The sequence below is a fragment of the Acanthaster planci genome, linkage group LG19 (genome assembly GCF_054643075.1).
Source record: "Acanthaster planci isolate LZ-2023a linkage group LG19, COTS_SCS, whole genome shotgun sequence".
Lineage (NCBI taxonomy): Eukaryota > Metazoa > Echinodermata > Asteroidea > Valvatida > Acanthasteridae > Acanthaster > Acanthaster planci.
The window spans coordinates 335,079-352,334 of NC_141795.1; the positions used below are offsets into that span (position 1 = coordinate 335,079).

General features: G+C 40.4%; 1 protein-coding gene across 8 annotated transcripts in view; it reads left to right on the forward strand.

Annotated features, from left to right (window-relative positions):
- Positions 1-17,256, forward strand: part of LOC110989370 (NACHT domain- and WD repeat-containing protein 1-like) — a 129,817-nt gene that overhangs the window by 76,320 nt on the left and 36,241 nt on the right. For all 8 annotated transcript variants that reach the window (XM_022255675.2, XM_022254109.2, XM_022256274.2 and 5 more), the window contains 2 exons: positions 5,053-5,138; positions 6,417-6,533. In XM_022255675.2, coding sequence (XP_022111367.2) covers positions 5,053-5,138; positions 6,417-6,533 — 203 coding nt within the window. The remainder of the gene's footprint in view (positions 1-5,052; positions 5,139-6,416; positions 6,534-17,256) is intronic.

Consider the following 17,256-nt stretch of genomic DNA (forward strand, 5'->3'; position numbering starts at 1 on the left):
GACATCCACGTCATCCCCTCTAGGTGGGCAAACATGAGGTGGATTGGGTATCGGGAGGAACGATTGCAGTATGGAGTCCTTTTCCAGACCTGCCGTGCCATCTTTTGTGCAATTTGAATACCTGATTTAATTAAGGTTGATTTTATTACAAGGTAAGGATTCCAGCAACCTAGACATTTCCAGTGTTTTGGGTTTTTGTTTTTTCAGGAACTGTAATGTGTGAATGCACATTTACTTTGTTCCTTTTCATTTCATTTCTTACTTAGCGTAATTGTTCATAAAGGTTTTTAAAAAATGAATCAATTGAACTCACAGACATTTAAAATCCAAGAGCACCAAACTAACAAGTTGGGAGCGCAGACTTTTGCTGCTGCAACTAGCCGGCGGCACCCAGATGCAACTGGAACAGGTTACCGGCAACAATTTATGACTTGTTCAAGTACATGTATGTCGTCTTGCAGGAACAGTGCAGGCTGTTATCGCTACACTAGCAGCCCCCCGGCAGGGGTTCGGCAGCACCCACAGTATTATAACCTGATTATCCCGCTGCGCAAGTTTTTGCCACAGCGGTATCCCAGTTACATCCAGACACTGTGCAATTACTGCTGACGTACATGTGTGGGGTAAATGGCAAGCTTTATGGTTCATGGGCTTAACAAGAAATTACGTAGTGCATCTGAGCCCCCATTTGCTCGCCGTGAAATTCAATTTTGGTGCAATGGCCAGTGTAATTTGCCTATTCCAACTTGGCAGTCATATTTTGTGGGTTTTTCTTGTCGAACTGAATGTATGTGTGCGTGGGTTGACAGTCTGTGAGTGGAAATTGTACACTATTCAGTGCCACCTCTGATTATGGTTTAATCATAATTCATTAGACCACTCAGGTTCTCATGAGGAATATTTTGTCAGTGCAGAAACTGTAGTGTTTATAGTGATATGGTTGTGGTTACCTCCATTTATGTCTTAGAAAGACACTGCTCTCCTCCTCCCCTCCCCCTAAAACCCCCCCAGGGGGGGAGGATACAGGCCAACATGTACATACACAAACAAAAGAGACACTGCTCTCCTCCCCTCCCTCTAATATTCGGGGGAGGGGGATACAGGCCAACATGTACATACACAAACAAAAGAGACACTGCTCTCCTCCCCTCCCTCTAATATTCGGGGGAGGGGGGATACAGGCCAACATGTACATACACAAACAAAAGAGACACTGCTCTCCTCCCCTCCCTCTAATATTCAGGGGAGGGGGGATACAGGCCAACATGTACATACACAAACAAAAGAGACACTGCTCTCCTCCCCTCCCTCTAATATTCTGGGGAGGGGGGATACAGGCCAACATGTACATACACAAACAAAAGAGACACTGCTCTCCTCCCCTCCCTCTAATATTCAGGGGAGGGGGGATACAGGCCAACATGTACATACACAAACAAAAGAGACACTGCTCTCCTCCCCTCCCTCTAATATTCAGGGGAGGGGGGATACAGGCCAACATGTACATACACAAACAAAAGAGACACTGCTCTCCTCCCCTCCCTCTAATATTCGGGGGAGGGGGGAATACAGGCCAACATGTACATACACAAACAAAAGAGACACTGCTTTCCTCCCCTCCCTCTAATATTCGGGGGAGGGAGGGATACAGGCCAACATGTACATACACAAACAAAAGAGACACTGCTCTCCTCCCCTCCCTCTAATATTCAGGGGAGGGGGGATACAGGCCAACATGTACATACACAAACAAAAGAGACACTGCTCTCCTCCCCTCCCTCTAATATTCTGGGGAGGGGGGATACAGGCCAACATGTACATACACAAACAAAAGAGACACTGCTCTCCTCCCCTCCCTCTAATATTCAGGGGAGGGGGGGATACAGGCCAACATGTACATACACAAACAAAAGAGACACTGCTCTCCTCCCCTCCCTCTAATATTCTGGGGAGGGGGGATACAGGCCAACATGTACATACACAGACAAAAGAGACACTGCTCTCCTCCCTCTAATATTCAGGGAAGGGGGGATACAGGCCAACATGTACATACACATACGCATGCACACAACTTCAGTGGCATGAATCAGTTGATGAAATCCACCTGCCAAAGAGACAGTCCAATACATAGACCTGGCAGTTTGTTGACTCAACATGTTTTCATGTCTTTCAATCAACCTTCCTGTAATTAAAAAAAAGCAAGAATGAGATGAGACACAAGGATTGCAGAAAAAGCGCCAAACTTCCTGTGAATCGGCGTGCTAAAAATGTACCAAGAGGGAAAGTGGAGCCCATGGAATGTTCATTGTATTTCACTTGCTAGGAATGGTTAAAAAACAAAAGCAAAATGCACCAGGAATAATTTTTGTAAACAATCTTTTTTTGGGGGGGTGTAGTTATTTCCAATCAAGTAATTTTCTAACGCATGTTTTTTAGTGTGTGTTTTTGATAATATCAAATATCCAGTGGCACATGTATGTCATTACAGATGTGATTAAAATCAGTTTCCTATGACCAAGGCTTTACCGCCCCTGGTGCTCCAATCAGATTTTTTTTTTGATAACAGGAAAATCCCCCCCCCCTCTTGACGTCAGGTCTTGGTTTCTTTAAAGGTTAGCTGCAGTCCAGGTTATTTTCTCTGTCCATTTTATTCAATACTAAATTGGCTTATTCATATTTCATATCTTTCTGACTTCAGATGAATCTTAAAAAGAGAGACACAGACAGTAACATGCATTTTGTGCCGTGGCATCACATTAGTGTTACTTATGAATTTAAATTGTAAATTTACCTGTTTGTGTGAGATGTTTAACCAGGTTTGGGTTTTTATTAAAGGAACCAGGAACTTAATTTTTCTTAGAATCACTTTTTGTGTATCTCTGTACTCTTCTTCCATGTATGAAGACTGTTTGACATCTTCTTTGAGTTACGTGAACTGAACAGTGCACTTTTTCATACATTAAAAATTCACCAAGTATTTCTGGACAAGTGAGGGCACTTTTGATTTTATGTAAATCCAGGAAGACATGGTTCAGGTTGCATGTTTTCATGTTTAAATTGTGAACTCAAATTTGCTATCTGGGAACATTTCTGTGAAAAGGATTTTTGCTGGATTATTGCGATATACTTACACAGCAATAAATTGCCAAAGAAAATGAAATCTGCCATAGCAGTGGTTAACAAAATCTAGAAATTTTCTGTGCACAAATCAGTGAAACATTGAGATTCAGTGCCTTGGATGACATCATAGTTCTGCTCATGAATATGCAAATATACAATAGCATAAAACCAAACAAGCATCAAAATATGGGTTAAAATTGCACAACAAAAATTTTAAAAAGGTTTTGTTAAAACCCAAAGATGCAATTTCAAGGGCTTTTAGTAAAAATTTAGTAAAAATACATGTATTTCTATTTCCTGGTTCCTTTAAAGGTGAAATAACCCCAAAGTGAATAGAAATGGAGCATTTTGGCAAGATCAATCCAATGTTATAACCATTTCATGTACTGATACATGTATGTTGGTGTGAAAGCAGAACTTACGTGTAATTTTAAAAAATAATAGAACTAACACTGGATTCAACATAGATGGTTTTGTCATACATGTACTTCGAAATTGTAGAATTTTGCCATTGTTTAAACAGTTAGGACGTTGAGAAGATTTCCCAAGAAACATATGATATGTTGTATCTTTGTGCGGATTGTTTCAGAGGGTGAAATTATACTTCATGAGACACTTGTAGCAGAGCTCATTTCATCGAAAAATCTGTCAATGTTTTAACCTGAACAGTTTTGTAGAGTCTTTAATAGCCACAAACATTATCAGCACACCATATTGGCTTCTGGTGTCTCAGGTTCTAGTGGATCAAGTCGAAGCATGAGTCGCTTAAAACTATGAAGCTCCAATTTTTGCTACATCTGGTTAATGAATATGTACTTCAAGATATTAAACTTTGCTCAAAAATAACAGGAGAACAACGATAGTGATTGGGCTGCCTGAGTAATGAAGATAGATTACCAAGGAATTGTTTTGGGACATTTTTTTTCTTTTCTCTCCGAGCGTTCCGTCTAGAACTGGGAGGTCCAAAGGTTGAAAGTTTATTCAGAGCATCATTGGTCATAGCAGTGTTGTCTTAGGAGGACAAAGACCATTGAACCTGTGAGATTCCAAGCGCCACAGTTCAAATATTGGCTGTTGCCTGTTATGCTTGGAAACCAACAGAAAAGCAGAGCAATGGTGTACAAAATCATCCATCCTTCCCCCCCCCCACAATCGTTTGTAGAATCTGACCACACTCATCCCAGCACCATCTGGAATTGGAGACAGCTCCTTACAGGGTACTTGCGGGCTCACACTGTACTGGTCTTGTGTGATGTTGTATTTTGCTCCGTTTCTCCTGTTGAGGCATTTGACAACTTCATAATTACATGTAGTTTGACTAATACCTGTTTTCACTGTTCAGAATTTACATGTAGTGAGTTTCACAGCATTGAACTAGTGTGTTTTTCTGTTTTGGTTTCAAATGTTTATGTACATACTTTACAAGAGGAATGTTAAAGGTCATAGTTTTGCAACTTTCATGTTCGTACAGATAAAGGCTCTGTTTCTTTTTTTGAGGGGTATTTCATCATGAATTTTGTCCGCAGGTGCCACTGCCATACATGTATGGGTCTATTATTTATTGCAGAGCCACACATGCATTACTTCAGACAAATTGATGATGGGATTTGAACCTGTAAAGCAGTGAATACAGTTCTGCTGCTCAACCTCCTGGTACATCCATCTCTGTGGTTACGTCTGATTTGTCAGTGACTTTGTAAGAGATCGCATCCCCAAATTACAGTGCAAGCGTTGGGACAAGAGTGTGGGGAAGAATCACTCAGAGGGGACGTGACGCTTGACAGATCTGTGAGAAGGTGCCAGCCAGGCTGGCAAATTCTCTCTCCCAGACATAACCCCAGATGCATCAATTTTGGAACAGATTTGATGGAACTAGAATTCTATTCATCTCCTGTCTCTCTCTCCCCCTCAACCTTTATTTCCTCTGCACAGATACTGAGCAAGAGAGGCATGCCTTGCTTCGTGATGCTGTTCCAGAGCTCCAACGGCACTGTCAGGAGTATGGACTGGATTTCCAGGTGAGAAGAATTGACAGCGTCTCGGTCTCGGTCGCAAATGGAGGAAATCTACTAGATTCCCCCAGGCATACCGCCGTCTTCCGAAGCCCAGCCTACCTGACAGTCACGTTTGATGGCCCAGATTACTTGTAATAAGCGTTGTGGGTGCTGCATGCAGTAGACACTGTTATACTTGTCAGGGCCGTGACTTCAAGGAAAGAAAACAACTTGGCTTGATGGCATCGACGGTGCCAGAACAAAGTATCAGAACAGGTTTTTGATGGGGTCCTCCTCATCACAGAGTTTGGCTCCATAATTTGTTAGAATTCACAGCCAGTCTCTGCAGTTGAGGGGTTCAAGACCTTAGGCGTGGGGCCGACATGAGTTTTGCAATTCTGTGACCAGGACAGCAAAATTAGCAAATGTGCCATAGATATATTTTTTTTTTGAAGAAGGACACAGTGACGGAGTGGGATGAATTCAAGACGACTTCGAGAAATAGTGCATAGTGGATCAGCGTCAGTGTTTACAACAAAAAAGAAATGAAAAAGTGTATCATACCCATTTAACCCCACTGCCCTATTATTCTTTCTCAGTACTTTCCTAAGTCCTCCAAGGTCCTCTAGTGTGCAAGAGCTTGGTGATATATTCTTTACATTTCAACCTCTTAGGAACATCAAGCCCCATGTCAGGTGATAGGGGCTGGGTTGTACCTTCCTCAATCCTGCAGAATCCTCCACATCTAATGGATTTTGAAGAATCTGGGATTGATGAGATTTTAAAAGCTGTTGGAGTTGACATTATACATATGTATGTACATGGTATGTCAGATCTAATAACACAAGGACTGCACTTGAAGTTCAATGGAATTGTGTGAAACTGGCTCTGTGGAATAAGCATGGGTACCACAAAGATTTTTTGGTTCAAAGGGAAGAGACAAGTGCTAACTGGCTTTGAAAATGAATACATTGTAAATCCAATCAAAGTAATGCAGGCAGGATATCACTTGATACATGTACGTGAGGGCTCTGTCCATAAGCTTGCCTATGGGTACAGATGCAGCTACATTGTAGGTCCAGTTTGGGAAGTGTATGTTGCCAATTTTGAATTACATGTAACAATACAATGTTGACTGAAGCCTGTCACTTGGTGTGGGGTATAACACCCATGAGAAAAAGTCAAATCAGCAGTGCACAAGTGTCAATCAGGCTTGACAGTTACAGTTCTGCCTGAAGCTCATCTATTTTTCTGAGATTGCCTGTTGCTCATAGTCAGGTTACTCTTTTTTGCCTTCCTTAGCTTGTTGACATGTACTGTGGTCCAGGTGACATTGCCACCAATGACCACGAGATGGGAGCATTACGACTGCGTGAGATCAGTGATGCTCATCGGATATCACAAGGCCCATTCTTTCTGGTAAGGAGCACACAAACAACTTCCATAGAATCTTTTCATTTGGATGTTTTTTTGGTTTTGTGTTTGTGTCTGGTTTTCCCTTGGGTGGTGTGCCCCTTTCGTTGTACTGTGCAATCAGTTATTCTTGCAACATCAAACGCACAAAGCCAGTTTTAAGTATATTGGCGTATTGCACTTTAAAATGAGTGATTAGTGGATGTTTTGATATGAGGTCTAATGTAACACTGAAAGCTGTAAAATAAAAGTTGCAGACTGCACTAATTCCATTCGCCCTTTATAAAATTATCCTCTTGGGGTTAATTTGGAAGGAAAATTTAACCTGTATGGCATTGTGTTTGCTGTTTGTTGAGTTTATTTTTTGGAGTTTCCTTATGTCGACTCATTCTCTTTGGGTTCAGTGGATGGGTTTTAATTTCTCTTTCAAATAAGCCTTTTGCGGGTTAACTTTGACCCAGATCCTGGTACACTGAGTTCTTTAAATTCACATGAACATAGATGCATCAACTTGAATTCTCCTTACTAAAACCACTGTTGCTATACCTTGTGATTCGGGGCAAGCTTTTGCTTAGTTACATAAGAGATGCCTTGAAACAATACACTGTTCTCAATGGATAAGGAACCAGTCCATTCCAGAGATGGTGGTTGCTCTGCAAAAGCTTGACCCGAATCACGAGGTATAGCAACAGTGTCTTAAGTCTGGGGAATTCAAATTGTTATGTTTACGTGCAGTCAGATAACTTAGTGCACCAGATTTTATTCAAATTTAATTCGCAGATGGCTTATTCATTTAGTTTGTTTCATAGGGAGCAAATGTAGCAGTAGAGAAAACACATGTAAGCACATGTACACCTTTTAAATGTGGCCATTCTTTATAGTTGAATATGTATGGCTTGATACATGTGCACGTACATACATGTTTTGTTTCGTTTTTCTTGCTATTACACGTATGTCCATGTATCTCTATTGGTTTCCGTGATGTCAGAAGTTCAGACTGACGGAGTCTGCTAATTGCCTCCTGCATTGCACTTTAACCCTACCACCCTCGGATTTTGTTCTTCCGTTCTGCCCCAGAATCCTGCGCGGTTGCTGGCTTCAAGTGGAATGGATGAATGACTATCACTAAGCTGGAATTGAGGATTCCCAGGGTTCTGAAACCTCATTCCACAGCAAAAATATCGCGGGGGGGTGGGTTAAGAGCCTTTTTAGTCGAAATTGCATTTAGTGTTGCCACGCACAGATCAGATTTACAGCAAACAATGAATCACTAATGGGATGTACCTCAGTACGTTGGCTGAAAATCCAAATAAAGAACTCTGCTCTTTGCATATATGCCATCCAATATTGCATTTTTTCCCTTTGAGAGAGGCTAGACTGCAGAAATTGCCAGCATTTTTTTCCCCGTTACTCAGAGGCATGTGTGAGACACCGGGCGGATGTGTAATGTTTTCGTAACACCTGCAGAAAACTCCATGCAATGATAATTACTTCACAGCTGAACTCAATCAGCCTGGGGCAGCAATAACGAAGTTGCCTTTCTCTCCTGGCCGTAAATTTAGGCTGAAGTTTATAAACCTACAATATGGGGTTTCTTCTTATCCTGTCAACATAAATGTCAACAAAAATGAGCAGGTATAGTCCTTTATTTCCTTGCAGTCCTGAGGGGGACATGTTGGTTTGAACAGTCACTGCTTGACCTAGTTTAATTGGGAGGGGGACCACAAATTATGCAGTAGAACCAAGGCTGGAAAAATGGAACTAAAAATTTTTATTCCCGGCCCCCCCACAAAAATTTTAAGCACCAGCGCTGCAAAAACAGGAGGCTTTCAGAATATCATCTGATAGCAAAGGAAACTTGTACAATGTGGATGGGACTGGATATAGAGTGACAAGAGAGGGCACTCTTCTATAATGAAATTTTCATTCTGCCTCAGTTGGGTAACATTTCTTGTGTGGTCTTTATGTTAATATTACCTTGTAGTACTCAACATCAACAACGTTATTGAACGCTACCATTTTGAGCCTGATTGCCTCAAAATGGAGTTGCCTAAGTGGTGCAGTTATGATAAACAGTTTCAAAGTTGCAGTGGTGTTTGGTTGTCCTATGTTTGGACCCACAAATGGTACAAGTCATGGCAGGAAATAGATACTGATCAAGTTTAGTGAAAATTCTGTGTGTTGTCTTTCTGTTTGAGGTATTGATTGATTGATTGAACTTAATCTTTGCAATGACAAAAATCATGAATCATAAATCAAATTACAACTGTATATAGGGAAACTGACTAGGTGCTTACACATAATTATAAAGATCAACAAAATTATAAAGATGAACAGAACAAAACAGGCACATACACGTATACAAGTGTAGGTCAGGAGAGTTTTTTTAATCCAGTAGCTCAGTTTTTTTTGTATCTGGGCCAGGTTAGATTCTAAGGGTTAGAATTTAATCTGTTTATATCTGTTGGGATTTTCACCAAATCTCAGTCACACTGAAGATGACTGCAAATGATGGAAGGAGGCTAAGTTAGACTGGTAACCTGTCCTACATGTAATAACTACATTGACAATATTATAGAGATTCAAAATGTTTTCAAAGAGGAATCGCCCATTGTAGCACTAGTGTAAAAATTTGCATTGCCAATTTTTCAAAGGTGTAATGTCGTCTTATTCATTCCTCATTGTTCATAGTGTGTGTGTACATTTGTGCAAAGCATAACCTGGCCTTTATTATGTTGGTATGATCCATGACAACTGGTCTCCATTCCCAACCCAAGCCACCTGGAAAGAAAAATAATGAACGTCTCTCAAAGAGTTGCTGTAATCAACGCAACTCTTCAAAATGCACCTTTTTGTCTCAGTTAACCATACTTTGAACTTTGTTTCATTATTTGAAAGGTGTTTTACTGCTTTCTTGGTCTTTATGCTGATGAGTATTTCCAGTCATCATGAGCAAAGCTATAAAGTCATCTCACGAAGAAAGCCTTAAAACAAATATTGGTTTATACACAGAAGAGTTCTGCATTTTTGTAGATTTTGCCGGACGACACATTCTCTTCATTGTTCTTTTTGCGCATAGCAATTAGCAAACATCGATCACTATCTCAAAACTGTTTTCTGGAAGTAAATTTTGGGTTCATGAATTGAACAGAAAAACAGATGCACTGAACTACACTACTCACAAAAAGTTAAGGACCTCTTTTTATTTTGTGTATACTTTTTTATTCGAGATATTTTACAGCGCTGAAAATGTGCATTTGATGTTTTGAAACAAAAGTAAAAAGACCTACATGTAGATCCCACTCATCGCTGGGAAAAAACTACAAGTTAAGAAAAAAGTGGTCCTTAACTGTTTTTGAATAATGTACATGTACGTCTTCCCTGGATGACATTACAGCAACGGCACCCTCAGTTGTCTAGGAGAGCACGGATAATTTGAAAGTGTAGCTGTAGTGAAATTTTTTTGGACACATCTTTTCTGCAACTTTTTACTCTTTTTCAATGTATGAAAACTCTCTTTTACACTTGTCTTTGGTTAAATGTACTGAAAAGAGCACTTTTTTAAACACTTAAAATTATCCATGCTTTCCTGGACAACTGAGGGCTCTGTTGCCATGATGTCACATTGAAGACTTAAGGCATTTTCGAAACGAGTGGATTTGGCATAGACTTCAGTTTCTCTGGTTCCAGTCAGAGCTTGAACATGTGGTTTCGTACACTGCTTCAAATGGCTGGAACCAGCGAAACCAAAGTCTAAGCCGAATCCACTCATTTGAAAACACTTCTAGTTCAGTGCACAGGTTTTTCTGTTAAAATTAGGAACCCAGCAACTTTTTATTGAAAACTTTCCTGAGAAAGGTGTTGATGCTTGCTTATTGCTGTGCACATAAACAACAGTGAATCAGCCAAAACAAAATTAGTCCAGCAGCATCTACAAAAATGCAGGACTTTGCTCTATACAAATCAATGTAACATTTCGGCTTTCTTCCTGAAGTGATATCACATAAAAACCAGTAGGTGATCCACTCATAATATTCAGATAACTCAATATTATGCAGACTCCATAAAGACTAATGAAAGCCATGTTTGATTCAATATTTCGTTCTTTATCTTCCTGAAGATGTTCTGAATAAAGAACGAAATATTGAATCAAACATGGCTTTCATTAGTCTTTATGGAGTCTGCATAATATTGAGTGATATCACATTTTTGCTCAAAATACTTGTTAGAATAAAAATAAAAAGGCAATAAAATACCTGTTGAACTAATGAAACAAAAGTTGAAAATAAGATTAACTGAGACACCAAGGTTTGTATTAGAACAGATTGATTGCAGCCTACCCATTGAGTGTTTAAAAAAGTGCACTTTCAATGCATTTAACCATGTTGGAATGTAAAAGAGTTTTCATACGTTGAAAAAGAGTAAAAAGATCCAGAAAAATCGAATCTGAGAAGACTTATTGCAGCTACACTTCAACATTTGCCAAAATGTTCAAATACAAGAATTTTTTTAGGGAAATAGGCGAGGGAAAGATTTCCCAATCTCCATTTTTATTGCCTTTTAAGAGGATAAGATTTCGGGCATTCTGAGTTGCAAGGAGCAGTGACAATTTGTGAGTGGTTACATACAGGTACATAAATTCAAGTATAAACAGTGCACAGTATGTGCACTTATTTTATGAGCACGTGGAGGAACATCTAATGGGAATGGTTGATTAATATCGATTTTATGCCAGGTTTCAGCCATGTGAACGTCATTCGGAAGAGTGGAAGAGCTAACACATTTGGGATCTTCTGCAACATTTGAACACCTTACCCAGCCACTTGAGATACATTGGCATCAAATGCTTGAATCTTCAGCTGGTTACACATCAGATCAAGACATTTGGATTTTATTTTTTACTCTCAGAAATCAGTTGTGTGCCAAGCACTACAGGTGCACTTACATGTAATGTGCAGTGTGAGGTTAAGGGACACCTCAAGAGACACAGTACGCCATGACATGCATAATCTCAGGAGTACAATTTGTGAGGTTCAGTGCCTCACATGGTAAAAAAAAAAGTGCAGACACTTGCTGGTTTCTCTTGTGCTAAAACCTGGTGTATCCATCAGAGATTTGATTTGACCAAAATCAGTTTCTACAGAAGGATAAAAATGCTGCCTGCGTGAATCGGAAAACCACTTAAATCAGGGTTGTGGCTCCACTTTACTTTGTAATGAAATGAGCTCTCGGCAGTTGCTGATCATAGTTCCCGGAAGTCAACTCTGGGCAGCAGCCGCAGAGGCTGTCGAGAGATGGGCCAACTCCGGCTTGAGTTAGCACGAGTTCAAAGCTCAGGCAATTCCAGGGAGGAACAGACTTTAGAGAGGTTTGTAGAGACACTTGCGAGATGAGAGAGGTTTGTACAGACACATACGAGATGCAGCAGTTTTTGTTTTTGTTTTTTTCTTTCTTTCTTTTTTATTTAGGTTTGTTTGAGGGGCTTTTTTGCTCAACTTTGCGTTTAATTTTAGGCCGGAAATAATTACATGCAATTAAAGATAACAATAGAATGTCTGCATTCCCTCATATTAGTGATTTCCTGTTTTGTTTCCCTTGGGCAGTTCAGTGTTGAACACAGTTATGAAGTCTTCTGCACAGAATTGGCATTGATCCCAAATTAATGAAGGGGTGCAAAGCCTTGATAGAATTTCATGTAGTGCCACCTGTAATGAGTGTCCATTACAAACAAGGGGAATTTCTCCCTGTCTTGCCTAGCAGATTTTGCAGGTGATCCACCGAATCAGGCCTAAAATTACCCACAGAAGGCCCCCCCATATCTGCGTGTACATGCATGTGCTGCTGTTTTGCCCCTATGTGCATCCTGACCGTATTAGAGTCAGCCCACACTAGCCCAGCGATTCGTAATTATGGACAAACAGAAAAATCAGAGACCATAAAAATTGATCAGGGACTATGAGGGGGGGAGGGATGTCTCAAGGCATTCCATCCCAGGTTGTCATGCCATTCCCTTGTCTGACAAGTTGCCTAGATACAAGTTTCCCACTGGGATAATGGGAATATTCTACATACATATGTACAGCCGCCCACTCAAAGGAGGGGGTTAAATCAGTGCTTGTGTTCAGCTCGTGGTTATGAGTTCTGGACCAAGACATCATTTTTTGCAGTCAATAAATTTTGGTCTCTTTTTTTTTTATTAAAGTCTGAATGTTATGCCGTCAACAACCTTCTGTCAGATAATGTGTCTGTGTGGAAACATCATTTTCCCCACAAATGTAATTTGGAGTGAGTGCTCGTAAGCGGAGAGCCTGACTGTTTTATTAACTCTGTCAAATTCAACTGCCGAGCCTTAAAGGGAGACTTGTTGATGCGAGATAGGCTCAGTTCCAAGTTTGTTGGAAGTTCCTTCATGTACATGTATGTGTGCTGAGAGTCTGTGAAACGTGTCAAGTGTCCACTTTTGGACTGACTGTAAACTGCATAGAGCCTTGAATGCAATCCCTGGTTGAAAAAGAATTTTTACAAGTATCACCCTACAACTTCAAACTAGAAATCAGACAGGCAAAAGATGAGATCCTTGGCAGAAAGACTCTTAGAATCGTAGTGACCGTGAAGTTGCGCAAGTATTTTATCAAATAAACGAGGGAAACTGACCAGGTGCTTGCATATAACTGTAAAGATGAACAAAGATTTTGACTGGTGAGAGGGTTTGAACCTGCGACCTCTGGAACACCATACTGGTGCTTTATCAACTGATCAAACATGGGAAAGAAAGCATCACCGACTACTGAAAGATATTACACTTTTAAAAATGGATGGCATGTCGCTAATCTCAAGCATCCCTCTTTCATTTTGCACTCCATGGTTTTCAAAGTAGAACTAGCACAAACCCTCTTTTTTTTGTTTACCTTGCCTTTTAAAGAATTCATGAATTGATGACAGCTATTTCTGCAGTCTTTTTCTGACAGTTTCCTCAAAGTGACTTTAACAGTGTGCTGTATTTTCTGCCCAAAGTTGTCTGCACTTTGGATGGCATTTCTAATGGGTTGCTAATGGCACAGAGAATCAATACATATACACGCAGGGCATTTCATCTTGAGGAGGTCTCCCAACCCTTGACATTAAGTCAGCACCAAGGATGGCAAAGCCCTGGTATCTCCTTATCTCCCCACTGTACTTTTCATTGTGGCATTGCCGTACTTTGCTGTAAATATTACTTCTCTGCTCTCTCTTGTGCTTGCTGTCTTCTCCCAACTTTATTAATATTTGTAAGTGTTCAAATATTAATTTTCTATATTGAATGTTTTGAGGTCAGTGTCTGTTTCATAAAAATGGGAAAAATCAACGATTTGGTCTCAAAATTACAGTACATTCTAAGAGCATATTTCAAGGTGTGCGCTGAAGTGGGCAGCTGAATGTGTGTCTCTAAAAATTACTTTTCCATCAAATTTTTCTCTTTGTTTCACTTTTTGTAGAAATGAATTTTGTTTCTGCTTTCATGGGAGAATGGAAGGTCAAATATTCAAATATTGTTGTTTAAATTGACTCTGCCTTTAACTGGTCTTCTCTTTTGTGCTCAGGTCTCTCTGCTCTGTTCTCTCTCGTCAGCTCTGCCTTGCTCCATTCTATTCAGTTTTGGTCAGTCCATTCACCCCTACTCTACCCAGCTCTTTGCTGCTCTGCTCTGTTTTATTCTGTTCTCTTGGAACTGCTTATGTCTGCTTGACTTTGTTCTGAGCTAGATGCTTTGTGCTACATCATGGCCGACTGTGCTCTCTGCTTCTTTGTCTTTTCCGCTCAACTGTGTTCTTTTCTGCACTTGTAGTGCCCTGTATTGCTTCGCTGTACACCTTTTATGTTCTTTTCTAGGTTTCCGCTGCCGTGATCGTTCCTGCATTGCTGCTGCTTGCCCTGATCTCTGTCAATCAGACTGACAAACACTGATAAAGAACAACACCTTGATGCTTTCTTGTTAAGAAATCTTCAAGTTAAGAATCTCTGTAGTTACAGAACATCGCAGAGGGACTGAGACAAGATGGGGAGACGGCTGATTGTTTATTTTCTCCTCGTCCGCATCTGGGGACTGTTGGGGGGGTTGGACGATGTATGCAGATCACCACGGGCGTTGCACGCAGCGGACATCTTCAAGTGGTCGGTTTAGAATCTGAGGACCCTCAGCAGGGATCTGCTTTAATGCACATGGAATAAAAGATGAGACCGGCCTGGGGGAGAGAGGCCGATGTGTTTGCGCCAGAATCGCATGCAGCGTGGGTGACTGAAGCTAACATATATACATACTACGTGTGTATCGGCTTTTGTGTGTTCGAGAGTTATACATGTAGGAAGAGAGGAGGAAAAGCATGCATCTGTATTCCACTTTCTCACATTTTGTGGAAGGTACCTTGGTAGAACTTTTTGTAGATGTTTGTACTTCAGTTCTTCCCCAACCTTTGGAACTTGAAATGTCATTTCAGAAAGTTTGTAAAACGTGGGTGCCAGCTTGGAAATGGAATTTGAAAGTGTGTGTGGGAATGTGTGCCAGACATTACTGAGGGGCATCTTGGGCCGCTCCATGGATTATGGGTTATTATTGCTCTTAATGAAATACAAAATCAACAAATCTAAAAATTGTACATGTATATGAAAGATGCAGGGGTGGTATTTGTGTCCCCAAAGAGTAACCCAAATTCTAGCCCATTTCTTCAAAGCATTTCCAATTAAGTTTTCCAATATTTTCCTCAAGCTACACCCTTGTCTCTTCAGAAAAGCATTCAGATATTAATGACATTCTACTACTGTTACTCCCTGATGTTATCATTTGAATTGTAATGACCATGCCAGCTGAAATTGCATTTTGATTATATTGAGTCTGATCTTCTTAGCTGCCCCCCACGGCCCATGAGGGAAGCTCTTTTAATTGCTGCAATTAGAATAAACATTGAATCGATGAAAGCAAATCAAAGCATAGCCTCGAGGGAATAAATTGAGTTAAACTCCAATTATCATGGATGCCGTGTAATGCGAATCCATACCCCATATTGATGCCGAAAGTAGTCACTCTCATCCATTTTCACCTGATCGATATTTTTTGGTGCCGATGGGAAGAATTACTTGTTCTTTTTTTTTTTTTCCTTTTTTTTTTATCAGCACAGCATCTGTCCTTGTGTAACCCAGCTCTGTAGATGAAGTTGAAGATCAAAGTGGGTGTTTATGATGTCCAGAATGTTCAACACTGTTTAATTTGGAACGTTGCTTGAGAAGTGGTCTTGTGCAGGCTGTGGAAGACGGTGTACAGTACTTGGAATACGTTCAGTAGTACAAGCATATCGCTGTTGATTGTAACCAGCCAGCATATTTGAGGCATGGCCTAATTCAGAAATTTGCTAAGTAGGGAAAAAAGAAATTGCTTACCAGAAAGAGATTAGCCCCCCCCCAAAAAAAAGTGGTTTGTGTGCATGTGTGTGGTTTGGGTGGGCAGCTATAGAATACTTTCAGGAGCCACATACATATGTGACCCGTCACGACAAAATGAGCGTAAACTCGCATCCGCTCTTTCCTATTTTGAAGGTTCAAAATCATATTAAAGTGGAGGTTAATTTGGGAATTTTGTAATATTTGGAAAGACTAACCCGTCTCCTATTTAATTCCAATTATTTTGTGAGATCAAAGAGTTAAAAATGTCATTTTCACAGCAGTTTTGACAATAGCAGTATGCATGCCTGGCCTGAATTGTTGAAACAATGTCGGGAACAAAGACGCAAAGCTGCCAGAATAATGTCACATTGTCACCTGATACTTCTACCCAAAGTGTTCCATGTACATGCCATTGGAGAGCTCTTTTTCTGCTGAACTAAAAAAACACCAATATATCAGTTTTGTAAAATTCCAACGTTCAGCTCATTTTGTGGTGACAGGTCACATATAAGCAATAGCCACAACAGGTCCAGTGGAATTTGGTACATGCAATATGAGCGATTCACAATGCAGTGTGCCACCAAGAGGTTGTCATGGGGAGGCTTTTTGCAGTGCATTATGGGATAAATTGTCTGTTTGAGGAAAACTTCAATTTTTCCAAATGTCTATTTATCTTGGTTGAAAATTTGAAATGGCTTATTGCAAATGGGTGTTAGCTTGTCAGAGTGATGGTTCTGTGTGGTGCAAGGAATGCCTCACTCAGTCAAATGTCCCCACATTAGGTATGAAGTACTCTTAATCATGGCCTGTCTGGGACAAACTCTACCTGTAGGTGGCGCGCTGTATTGTGAATCACCCATATGCACCTTGGATCAAACACGCACAGCTAAGACGTCACTTATGCCCAAACTATGAGACTGTTCCAAGCCCAAGATCACAACACACACACACATAGGGGTAATATCAGTTCAAATGTCATTTTTTTTTGGTTAAAACAGGGAGCGTCATATGCAGTCACATGATTTGACCATGCTACTTGTCAGTTAAGTCTCAGTTAGCACATATCAAAAATGGTTGTTCCTATGAAGACATAACGGACACGGTTAAGATGAGGTTGAAACGTGGTTGATTATAATTTTAACCAAGAAATGGATATTTAAGCTGGAGAGTATAATAGCAAAGCCAGAAGTGTTTAAAATAAGCCAGCTCATGATAACAACTGCCCCAGGAAATGCTGAAGAATACTGAAGCACATGTTGTCTCATGATGGCGATCATACAGCGACCTAATTTTTTCTTTTGAAAAGAAATTAAAA